General features: G+C 44.5%; 1 protein-coding gene across 6 annotated transcripts; it reads right to left on the bottom strand.

The window, feature by feature from the left end:
• Positions 1–142: 142 nt before the first annotated feature.
• Positions 143–11,861, bottom strand: DHRS7B (dehydrogenase/reductase 7B). 6 transcript variants are annotated; one of them, XM_074918837.1, is made up of 7 exons: positions 9,858–9,887; positions 5,733–5,908; positions 5,171–5,286; positions 4,279–4,489; positions 3,548–3,640; positions 1,923–2,075; positions 169–1,588 (listed from the first exon to the last, which is right to left on the bottom strand). In XM_074918837.1, the coding sequence occupies exons 2-7, from the start codon at positions 5,881–5,883 to the stop codon at positions 1,383–1,385; spliced, it is 930 nt and encodes a 309-aa protein (XP_074774938.1). In that variant the 5' UTR covers positions 5,884–5,908; positions 9,858–9,887; the 3' UTR covers positions 169–1,382. The 6 variants fall into 6 exon arrangements, with proteins under 6 accessions (XP_074774943.1, XP_074774940.1, XP_074774942.1 ...); XM_074918838.1 differs by lacking the exon at positions 9,858–9,887 and adding an exon at positions 11,809–11,861 and having other exon boundaries at positions 170–1,588; XM_074918839.1 differs by lacking the exon at positions 9,858–9,887 and having other exon boundaries at positions 160–1,588; positions 5,165–5,274; positions 5,733–5,922.
• Positions 11,862–11,952: the final 91 nt, after the last annotated feature.

The raw sequence follows: 11,952 nt of genomic DNA, 5'->3' as shown, positions 1-11,952 counted from the left end.
GGGCTGGGATGAATTACGTTGTCCTGCAGCTACTACTGGTACAAAATAAAAGAAAAACAAACGCGTCCTGCTTTCCCTTCCTCTGATGTTACCTGCTGTGAGGAGCTGAAGTAGAACAAAAGGATTGATTTCATAGCAATGTAATTTATTTGTCATCAGATGTGCACTCACAGGCAGGACATACAAGGGAGTGGAAAATGCTGGTAAGTGCATGGAGACGGCAGGCAGGGGTCTGGACCTTGGTTCCTGCTAGGCGGCTTTATTTAAATTATAAGTTAAAAGAGATTATTTCTGTCCTTGCTGAACTATCTCTGTGCAGCCACTCCTTTTTTCCTGGTGGTGCTGGTATCCTTCCCGTGAGGAGAAGGGGTGAAGAACGCACCATGGCGCTCCTGCGATACATGAGCAGGCGTGATTGTTCCCCTGCTGGATGTGATCCTAATGAGCATCTGTGATTGCTTTAAAACAGATGGGAACTGAGGGTCTTGTCTCCTATACTGTCCACCCTACATGCACAGATACTCCTCTACTTGCCAGGCAATGGTGTGGCTGCAATCTACAGAATCACATCTACTCTGTGCCCCGGGACCCGGTGTGCTGGTACCAGCCGCGCAGTATTCACACGAGCAGCATACCTTGCTGTGCTTTTTTTTAATCTTTGGATATCTATATGTGATTTTGTGTTTTTTATCTGTTCGGTGCTTCCCCTCATTAACTTATGCTGGGGTTAATGCTGTAGTGTCAGGTAGCACAGAGTTAAATGTCCCTGTACATCAGTAAGGCATGATTCAGACAGACAAACTGCCAAATAAAACTTAAATTTTACATCTGTTACTGTAAAAGTGGCACTGGACTTGACTTTAGCTTAACATACCAGATCATTTGGCATGTTGACAAACAGAGGCTCTGTGAAGTTTCCCACTTCAAGCAACATGATCTAGATCAGATTGGAAGGAGTGGGAAGGAGATGCTGATCACAACAGCTCCCAGCCAAGGACTGTATTTCACAGGGGCCGTGGGGTGGGGAAAATGAAATCTGCTTTATGTGTGGGCAAAACAGGTGAGTTTTATTTGTAGCAGAGCTGAGCATGCCTGGAGTGAGGTGAGGTAAGGTGCTGTCTTCCAGCACATGGGCCTCCCCTGCTGCAAAGCGTGTTCCCTTGAGGTCCCCCCCTTTCTCCAAGCACCCTTCTTCAGGCGAGGTTTAGATGCTGTTTGCCAGTGAGTGGGCCTGCCCTCATGTGGGGAAGCCGTCTCCACGCAACAGTAAATGGCAGTATTTTGAGAAAGGTTTTTCCTGCAGGAGCACCTCCACTCGTGTCCCAGAACAAACTGCAGGGGGTTAGCCTCTACCTACAGTTACTGCTCGAAGGACCTGAGCTCTACGAGTCCTTTGCTTTTCTCTCCTTTTTTGCTCTAGTGGCCATTAAGGTGAAGAAGAGCCTAGGGAAGAGGTTTCGCAGGTAGACAGCCAGGGAGGGTGTCAGGCCAGCTACAAGCACTTCCTTCTTCTTCCGTCCCACAGCACTGAGAACCACCTGAGCAACCTCTGCAGCTGTCTGTCCTTCAGCGGTGTTCTTGTCCATCACTGCCAAAGGAAAGCTGAGTCAGCACGAATGCCAGCAGGTAAGCCCACACTTCAGCACCTTTCCTAGGAATGCTCTGTTCTAACTGTACATGGCTGCTGGTATGGGTTTGGTTTTTACACCGTGGGAACACATGGTTAGGCTAGACATCAGTAGTTGGGTGTCTAGAAGGGCTAAATTTTGGGAGTTGCTATTCCTACCCTGCATCCAAAATTGTCTTTTGATACTTGAGAGCTAATCTGTGACCCCACCGAAGGCCACATCTTGCAAAGCACACTCTGGAGTATTTTATGAGGTGGAAATGCTTTAGATACAGGGCACAAAATCAAATCTCACCTCCATAGCGAGATCCATCTGCTGTTATAGCATTGAGAGAGAGGTTTGTCTGAATGTACCCAGGGCTTATAACTGTCACATCGATGTTGTACTGCTCGACCTCCGCTCGTAGACAATCAAAGAAGGCCTGGGTAGCATGCTTAGAGGCAGCATCTGGAAAACAGGAAAAGGACTATGCACTAAGGAAAAGGAGCAGGGCTGAAGATTCACTCCTCTGTATGGGTTTTTCATTGCAATGAAGCTACTTCTCTGGAAGAACCCAGCAGCTGTTCTCCAACTTCTAGGTTGGCTTTGGTTTTTATTTTAGTGAATGGCAGCAACAGGTAGTGGGAGTAAGAGGCAATTTAGGAAGGCAAAATGTAAATACTCAAGTTGGAAGCTGGCTAGGATCCTGAGCTTAGTATCACAGCCATGCCAAAGCACTATGGATGAACCCAAGCTGCCTCCCACTCACGAGAAAGGAGCCGCGCAGCCTGGCTCGGGAAGCATTTGCCGAGAGGGGCTGGGGCAGCACGATGCCAGCGCGGGAGGGCAGTGCTGACAGCCCTGCCGAGCACCCTGCTGCCCTGTGTGCGCTGAGCGGCGCGGACGTGCCGGGCGGCTTCAGAGCATGGCTGCACACAACTCAAAACCTGCTCACACAAGCAGATGGAGGGAGAAGTGTGGCCTAGGGCAGGACTTCTCCCTGTTAAATGGCTGAGTGAGTTCTCCTGCTCACTCCCTTTCCAGGGATACTTGGTCACTGTGACCGTGACTGCTGTGACCTCAGCATGGCTGCAGGGGGGACCCTGGCACACGGAGCTCAGCACAGGCTGTGTCCCTGCCTGAGGAGCGAGGCAAGAGCCGAGCTCCATGCTGCCAGGCCCATGCAGCTCTGGTTGCTGTTATGAAGCTCTTCAGAACATGCTGCTTGGTGCAGTCGTACCAACATCATCTGCAAGATCAGATGGCCCTGATGTTCCAGGCTCTCCTTCACTCAGCTTTATGCCCTACCACTCTTCTGCCTGCACCACTGTACTTTTCCATTTTTATGTTTATTTTCAGTGATTAACAGATGCTTGTATGCTGAACACTCTTCTGTTAGTTCCTCCATCTTTTATAAGGCTCTTTCCAGTAATCTCACCAATATTATTTCTTGTCAAAACTGACTTATCATGAAGAGTTTGCTGGATCAAGATAACTGTTTAGGCTTTCACTTTGGCATTGGCTGTACTATGGAACTTCATAAGTTATTAAAACAAAAAGTTCCTACTTTGTTAATGGGAGATTAACCACGCAAACAGCACAGATAAAATGCAATAATATTATGGAATTAATCAGAAAATTTATAGGGACTCTCAAATGTTGAGACAGGAATATCAAGCTGTTTTCAAAACACTGAAAACATATTTGCCTTTCCCATTCCTTGACAACTTTAGGACAGGGCTAAGACTTTTTTATTTGTGAGTTGAGTGCCTTCCTCAACAGCTGTCAATGATTTGTGACCGCACCGAGAATGATGCACAGCTCTGCCTTCCCTGCATGCAGCCAGCTCTACAGAGAGCTAAATGTGGAAGCGGTAGCCAAGTATTCATTCAGTCTGGTGCCCCAAATATGTCTTCCCCATCTTCTGTGGAGGTACTTACATGCGGATCTGAAAGGAATGCTTATTTTGCCTTGGATGCTGCTGATGGCCACAATGTGGCCTTGTCTCCTCTTGATCATGGAGGGGAGAAGTGCTGGCAAAAGACAGAAAAGACCCATTCAGAATAACAGTCCTGCCATTACTGCTGTCAAGAATCAATGCTGTCAGAGCATTCAAAGATGCCTGAGTGAATTACAAGACCCTTGTTCAGTGCAGGGGTTGGTCAAGGGATAGTGTTTCGGATGCCTCTAACTGAAGCTGCAGTCTGGCTGGGACGTTCACCTTTGAGGAGACTCCCACAGACCTGGTGAGCAGGACTTGCTCTTTTCTGCCACTAGTACATCTTTCCATTTCCTGCAGCTGACACCCTTTAGGCCAGACTTTCTGCATAACCAAAGAGGCTTCCTAGGAAAGCTACTGCTTCACCTAGAACCCCTACTGTGTTCTCTAGTGTTTTATCAGTGCAGACAGGCTAACCATATCTCTCTTCATCAGTTCCTGCTGGGCTAGAGTCAGGAGGCGTTTTAAACAAGATGGTATCTGTCATCGGGTACTTCCCACACAGTCATGCCCAAGCATCTCTTTTAGGCTTGACCATAAAACAAACCCTTCCTCCCCTCTTACACTGTACCAAATACAATTACAAACAGAAGTTAAGCTGTGCTTAGTTGTGTTGGCCTGCAGAAGGTATCAGACAAATCCGCACACCCCTGTAATCTGGATCATGAGTACCTTTGGTGAGGGCTATAGGACCAAAATAATTTGTTTCCATCACTTTCTTATCCACATCCAGTCCTGTGTCCACAATTGTGCCTCGGAAACTGATGCCTGCATTGTTGATCAATATGTCCACGTGACCCAAGTACCTCAGGATCTCTTCAGCAGCATTTAGGACAGTTTTAGTGTCCGAAAGGTCAAATACCACAGTGTGAGGTTTGTGTGTCTGTGAATAAACAAAAGCTAGTGAAAGACCAGTTCAGGCTGTGCTGAATGCACTGTATTTTCACACTCACGATGGGATTTCCCAGCTCTGGAAGCACAGAAGCAGGGCCATCCAAACCTCGTGCCATTACAGTGCAGCAGTTCCATTTGGCAGGAATACGTGACAGAAGCACGTTGTGCTCCTGTAGCCTGTTCCTATACTAGAGTCTAGGAAAGTGGAAAGTGAGATCCTCCTCAAGCACTAAAGTTTCCTATTGTCTTATTAAAGAAAATGCATCTGAAAAAGTCAAAAACTTAACCCATGTGTCTTCTACAGAAGCCAGCAATACCTTTCTTAGCCACTGTCAGCAGAACTGGACATCAAAAATAAAAGCCAATAAAGGAAAGTCACTTCTCTAGGTTTAGTGTATGACTGGGTGAGGGGTCTGGGCACTCTGCACTCGCATGCTTTCACTTCCATTAGAAGGCAAGGAGTCCTTCAGAGGGCTTATTTTTATAGGGTTTTTACAAGATACAACATGTCAGCTCAATGTACTCCTATATAGCAATATCTATCCCTAACCACAGAGTTGCATTTTTCCTATTGCTCAACCGAACAACCCACAAGCAATTCTGTAACTTCTGTAATAACATGAACAAAAATCCTAACCAGACAACAAGCTTCTCCTCCTCCCGCACTTACATTCTTTCGGTGGTTGGTCATGGTAGAAAGCTGCTGCACCAGGTCTTTGAGCTTCTCGCTGTCTCTGCCACAGAGCACCAGCTTGGAGCCAGCTGCGTGGAAGGCTTTTGCACATTCTTTGGAGGAACCAAGGGAGAGAGAAAAGTAGACATTTGAGAGACAAACAGCAGATCCACACCATGCCTGGTGCTAGGCTAAACACCAATTGCAAAACATTGCAAAACACCAATTCTAGGAAGTTTTAGAGAAACAACTTGACTCTCTGGCTTTTTCAGGATTTAGAGAAAAGACCCCTGACAGCACAAGAACAGCATAACTTGTTCCTTGCTTTGATGAGCTCCAATTTAGACAGGATGCCTAAAATCTTCCTTAACAAATTTTGAGACTTTCTCGCATCAAAATTTGCACTGGCTGCAGTTGTAACTGATATGGCTGTGCAAGCTGTGCCTCTCAAAATTCATAGTAGTAGGAACTTCCCGCTCATTTCTGCTTTATTCCACCAGGTGCCCCTTCCACAAACCTCTGCCTGTCCTGCCTTTGGTGCCCTTCTTTCGGTACCGACCTTTTCCCAGGCCAGAGGTAGCCCCCGTGATCACGACCACGGCTTCCTGGAGGTAAGCCCGCATCCGCATCCACTGCAGTAGCCGGAAAAGGGCGAAGATCCCCAAGCTGCCAAAAAGCAGCGGGATGATGACTGTGCTTGTGAGATCCATGAGTTTTCCTTTCTGAACCGTCTTCCTAGAGCCACAAGATGAAAGGAAACAGACCATTTCACCATCAAGAACATTAGCAGAGGCTTGAAAACTAGGGAGGTTCTTTTTCTTCACCCTGCTTTGACCACCAGTAAAACAAATCCCATACAGAGCTATCTTCAGCAGATTTCCTCATCCCTTCATTTAGGCTTTCAGAAGTTCACATCAGTACCCAATTTTAAACATTTAAATACTAATCTGAACATCCCAGCAGGACACTTGGTGTTGGATGTCAGCTGTCATGTAAAAAACTTGGGTTCAGAGACCTGTTCCCAATTTTGCTCTACATTCACTCTCTTGTACAAAGTGTATTTTGAGTGAAAACTTCTCAGGGCTGGGATATGTCTCTGTGTTCTGATTGTAATAAAACCTCTTAGATTTCTGTAGAACAGCCCGTACCACAGTTTCTGCATGCCAGAGACCAGTTACTGTGTATTATCCCAGATGGATATAAGTAGTCTATCTTCTGGAGGCTCAGAGTAAATTTTCTCTCTGAGCACATTATCTGCTTAATGCACTAAAATCTGTGCTTTCATCTCCAGTGTCTTTCACCACCCATAAGTAGAGACAAGTTACTTGATTTAAATGAACAGCATGTCCAATCTAGTAGGCTAAAGCCTACATTCATGTTGTTTACTTTTATGCCAATGTTAATTGTGCAGTTTAACAGCATGACCCCGTGTTCCAATATACTTAAATTAAACCTGTTAATGAAACCCAAGCTAAAGGAATCTGTGAGACACAGCTCATCCTGGAATTGGATTCTGATACCAATGCACAGCCCTAATCTCTTTGCTAAGCCATTGCCTTCAAGGGAGTAGTTTATGTTACAGCTTACTACATGGCCAAAGATTAAGTGATACTTCTGCTGTAAAAAAGATCATTAATTTTCCCACTGTATATACCCCCAAGCTCTTATGACATTTACAACTCCTTCGTGGAATCTGTACAATTTTTGGGTCACACATAAGGTCAAAACCAAATGGGTTCCCTGTTGGGCAGACAGAGTTTGAACTCTTGCAGTTTGACCTGCAAGATAGGCCTGAACCAGGAAGATGTTGGAGTGGTCTGGGCGCACAACTCAGACTACTTCAAACAAAAAGACAGCACGAGTAGCAGAAAACAAGAGGTAACTAATAATGCTAAGCCAGAATTCAGTGTCGTGAAGTAGTCTGAGCTTCTGTGGAGCTAAAGGGATGATGTGCCACGGAACAGAGCTAATGTGGAAAATGTCAGGCATTTGCAATTTCCATCAGGGGCTTGGGCAGAATTCCTCAAGTAGCTGGTTGGTGAATGGCCTAGCTTGTTGAACCAGTAGTGAACTGTATAAAACAGGCATTTCTGGAGGAATAGCTAGAACACAACAAAATAACACATAAAGATAGCTGAGCTAGTTCTAAGTAAGCTTGACGAGGTCTAAAAATAAAGTCATCGAGTTAGTACACTGCTTTTCTCAAGGTACTGTGGAGCTTCCCCTTCCTGAGCTAACTCATGTATCTACAGAGTACTTCAGTGTGCCTAATGCAGCTGGATGTCTAGGCCCCCAGCTCCCCTGGGCACAGGGACTATGCCCAAAGTGATCAGAACTGATCAGAAATCAGAAACCCAGAAGGAGGATTAAAGTCACTCCATTGTGAAGAGATGTGTGAGCACAGCACCCAGCTGCTCAGAGCAGCATCTTATTCTTCCACCTCTCTGTGCTGAGTGCACACAGAGGGTACATTTTGTACTGATTTACAGCAGAGGCCTGATCGAGTTGGTTTAACATAAGAGTGTATGTCATTCCTAAAATAATTCCTGGGAAAGAGCTGTTTAGACACAAGGCCACTGGCCTTTAGGCTGGATAAGCAGGAGGTTCTCCTTACTGGTTCATGTTCAGCTAGTCATTTAAAGCAGCTGCCCTCTTTATATTGTCCCTGTTTTTTTTTTTTTTTACTCTCAAAGGTCTCTTGAGATTCAGAAGATGAGATGTGGGCAGGGACAACAGGTGCTGCGCTGACATTGAGCAGTGTGGCATACAGGACATTTTGGAACCAAAAATCTTCAGCTCCCATTTAGGACTTTTTGTTATTTCCAAAGTGGGAGCTGACAGGTGAAGCAGCACTTCCTTTATAAACCTGTCTTGAAGCTGAGGCATTTTAAAAATCTGGCCCTGACCAGCTTTGCTTCTGATTTCACTAAAATTCAGATGAATGTGTAAAGCAAATGAAAAGGTAACTGGGAAGAGGGGGCTCTTCTGAGAGCTCTTCACCTTTTCTAACTAAACCACACTGGGAGATGGGAGGCAGCCTCATGTATCTCTGCCCTAAGGCTGCAACAAGCCACTTTTGCAGCTTCCAGGTTAGGATTTGAATCAACAGGTAACCACCTCTGATATATGGGGAGGGGAAGAGAAAAACTGAATGAAGGAGGCGAGCAAGAGAGAGGACTATCTGGTCAGAGATGTACATCCTTTTTTATCAGGGCATACAGTTGCAGTACCTTCTTCCAAGGAAGGTCCTCAAATGGCCCCTTCAGAAGAGCCCCAGAACAAAGAAAATCAGTTCAGTCAGACTTGAGGAGGACAACCTAGCTGAACCAAATCATTTTGGAAAGACAGAGTTCCTCTTGCACTTCAGACTGACAGCAACAAGATCTTCTTTGATTTCATAAGTAGCTTATATCACAAACCTACGAGTCCTTATTTTAGCTTGTCATATTGAACATGCTTTAAAAAATGATTGATAAAATAAATATCAGTGGAAGAGGAGAACATGGAAATCATCTCAAGCCATAGAGCCACACTGCAGTACATGCAACAGCATTGATCTTACAGAGCCTGGTGCCAGGCTACTGACACAACAGGGTGGCAGTTACATTCTGTTCAGTTTTCAGGGTTATTTTGTGGAAAGACCAAATGAAAGAACTGTTGCAAACCGAAGGGGAAGTCATATTCTCTTCAGTATTAGGATTATTTGCTTCAAAAGCCAGAGGAAAAAACTGGTGCAGTCCAAAGGAGAATGAGATAGATCCTAGATATAAAAGGCATGATTCACGTCAACAAAAATGAGAAGTCGAAAGACAAAGGCTGGGAGAATAAGATAAAAAGCATAAACTCCAACTTAAGAGAGATCACACTTGGAAGTACCTAAAGAGATCCCAGGGCAGATAACGCTGTGTCACATTAAAAACATGGGGGAGGGTGGGGAACACATGGGTTTTCACACCAAATTTGAGATGAACTGGATATCCTCAGACCCCTCACTCAAAGGTCTGAGACGCCACTAATCACCTTTGTTCAAAAATTTGGTATTCATTCCAAAAAAACCCATTAATTCTTAACAGATAATGTTTATGACACCAGGTTATTGGCAGGGGAGAAATCACTGCTAATAATTGATTCAGATAAAGTCCTGTAATTCTCAGTTCTTCATCCCAAAAGGCAGGATTGGAACATGCAAGTTATTAGAGAGCAGAAATAAGAACACCAATAATGTGAGCAAATACAGGTGACTGGAAACTTTTCGAAAGGCTTGTCATAAAATAAATTACATCTACCCAGTTATAAAAAAACCTTTCCCTTAAAACAAAATCTGGATGTTATCCTGTAAAATCCAGGACAATGATTTCTGAAGGAACAAGGATCTTAGTTAATAAGGTCAAGAGTGCACTAAAGGCAAAGATGAGATCAAGTCCTAAAAGAAACTAAACCCAAGATAGTTTCCCTAAACAACACCTATTTTCCTTTAGCTTCAGCCACCTAGAATCACATTATCCTTTATATGACAAATGGCAGCAACTGGGAGGCTATTTTCAGAAATCAAAAGGTGTCATTTAAAAGGTGGGGGGATAAAAGGAAGGAAAAAAATATTTTTTTTCTAAGGAAGCCCTCATCCAGAAACACAGGAGCTCTAAGCTTCATTAGCATTTAGTCTGAAGAAAGCACAATATCCTACCTTTGAAAAGAACTCACTTGCCAGTGACTCTGTGAGATGGTGTCTCCCTCTGGTCTTTCAGCAGGACAGACCTGACTTAAATTTGGAACTGGCAGCAGTCCAAGCAAATGTGCTCTGTCCAATGCTAGCACGGCCAAGAACTGCCTCTAAAAACAAACCTCAGGAATACGGGCCCTGACCTTTGAAATGGGGGGGGCAATTTAACGCAGAGATTGAAAAGACAGATGTGAATTCAAAATGATACACAATTTATGATGACCCTCTGATTATTTCTAGTACTAAACAAATAATTTCTAGTATTGAATCCACAGCATCCATAAAGACCAATGCTACTGTTTCCATGCTCTAGATGGAAAAAAAAAAAAGGCAACTTGTTAATCAGTTGCAATTCTCTGTTACTGTAATTAGTTTTGGGACATATGCTGATGTTATAGTGCATGCTCTAAAATAGGTATCATGCTAATTAAAAGAAAACAGACTTTTAATTTCTTCTCTTAGGATTCTTGAGAACTTTGAGCACAATTGAACAGACGGATGAGTTTCTCATCACACTCTGCATCAACACCCAGTATTTACTGGGGAAATAAGCATTCTTTCCAGCAGACCAAAGTCACTAAATCCCTTATAAGCCATGTTTGACAGGGAGAAAAGTGAGTATTGCTTTCATTTTGTATCAGCTAAACAGTTCTACTGACCCATTAGAAAGAAACTGAAATCAAACTCAGACATCTGAGTCAGAAAAAAAAAGTCATCTAGCATTCCCTGTTAAATCAGTGATTTAATATAAGCCAGTGGGATGCTGACAATTTATTTGATGCACGAGATCCCCATAAATGGTAAGTTAAACTTCAAAAAACTCATTCAAAACCCAATGAGAAAAAACAGTGATTACATTAATTCAAACAATTGAATTACTGAAATGCCAGTGCACTTATATAATCAGCTTTTATTCCAACTTTATAAGCAGAAAATAATGTCAAAAATACACTAAGGTCATCAGAAGCCAGTAAAACTCCTAAGAAGGAACACTGGAACTAGACAGAGCTCCTCACTACAATACAACCATTTCAAACAGAAGACAGAGGTGGGGTTCAGGAGAAGGATTACAATAGCCCAACTGGAATTCTCAAAAGAAATGATGACAACTGGAGTGCCACAGAAGCGCTACCCACTGGTAGCTGGTAGGTCTCATTGTAAGCAGCTGGCAATAATGAATAAATGTTTGAGGTTTGCTGAGGGGCATCAAGCTGTAGTATTCTTAATTAACTTTTTCTAATGCGATTTGAACAAGCTACCATCTCACAAGTGTTACTTGAAGCAGTGCCTAGGGAAACCATCAGTTGTCTTTCAGTAGTCATTCCCACAGCAACCTGCTTGTGTATTTACGTAACTTATCCAGAACAACCGTTTCACCCATGATATGGGGCAGGTGTGGAAAATAGGCTTCTAGCACTCAAAAACCGGCTGGACTTGAGAAATAATTTTCTCATAAATCTTCCTGACACTTTTATTCAGTTACAAACTTCATTTCCAACCCTCCCACTTGAAAATCTTATTGGTGTGTTTGGGACACAAACAAAGGTAAATCAAAGTGGCACGATTAGAAAATTAAAACGCTGTGCCAGAGAAAGTATTTTGTAGACATTTACTAAATCAAAAATCGCCTAAAACAGAGTGAGAAAACGAGAGTTGGCTTAATGCCTCGCCCCGCCCTGATTTATATGTAAGTGTACACTTAACAGCTGTAACGGCGATGAACTCTGTCCTGGGGAGCCCAGGGTTTCCCCACACACAGATCAGGGACACGTTCACCCAACCTCTCCCCCATTTGCCAGACCTCGACCTCCCGGAGGACCCGCAGGCCCCTCGGCACGTCCCCGGGGGAGGGCAGACCCCCGGGCGGCCGTCGGCGGGAAGGGGCTGAGAGGAAGAGGAGGCCGCGGGGCCTTACCTGGCTACCGCCGTCACCATGGCCACCGCCGGAAGTGTCGCGAGAGTGCGCATGCGCCTGAGGCGCCGCCGGGGGAGAGGCGGGATTTCTGCCAGGGCGACCAATGACAGATAGCTCCTGCGTGACGCCACCGGAAGTTGCTTC

This window comes from Athene noctua, chromosome 15 (assembly GCF_965140245.1).
Source record: "Athene noctua chromosome 15, bAthNoc1.hap1.1, whole genome shotgun sequence".
In the NCBI taxonomy this organism is placed as follows: domain Eukaryota; kingdom Metazoa; phylum Chordata; class Aves; order Strigiformes; family Strigidae; genus Athene; species Athene noctua.
Note: the sequence above shows the minus strand (reverse complement) of the source record. Positions and strands in the feature narration are given on the sequence as shown.

Coding starts and splice junctions, on each gene's coding strand:
- DHRS7B (XM_074918838.1), bottom strand. CDS start 11,861: ATGCGCACTCTCGCGACACTTCCGGCGGTGGCCATGGTGACGGCGGTA. Junction 5,287..5,732: donor TACCTCTGGCCTGGGAAAAG/GTCGGTACCGAA, acceptor GTTCCTCCAAAG/AATGTGCAAAAGCCTTCCAC. Junction 1,589..1,922: donor AGATGGATCTCGCTATGGAG/GTGAGATTTGAT, acceptor TTCCTTTGGCAG/TGATGGACAAGAACACCGCT.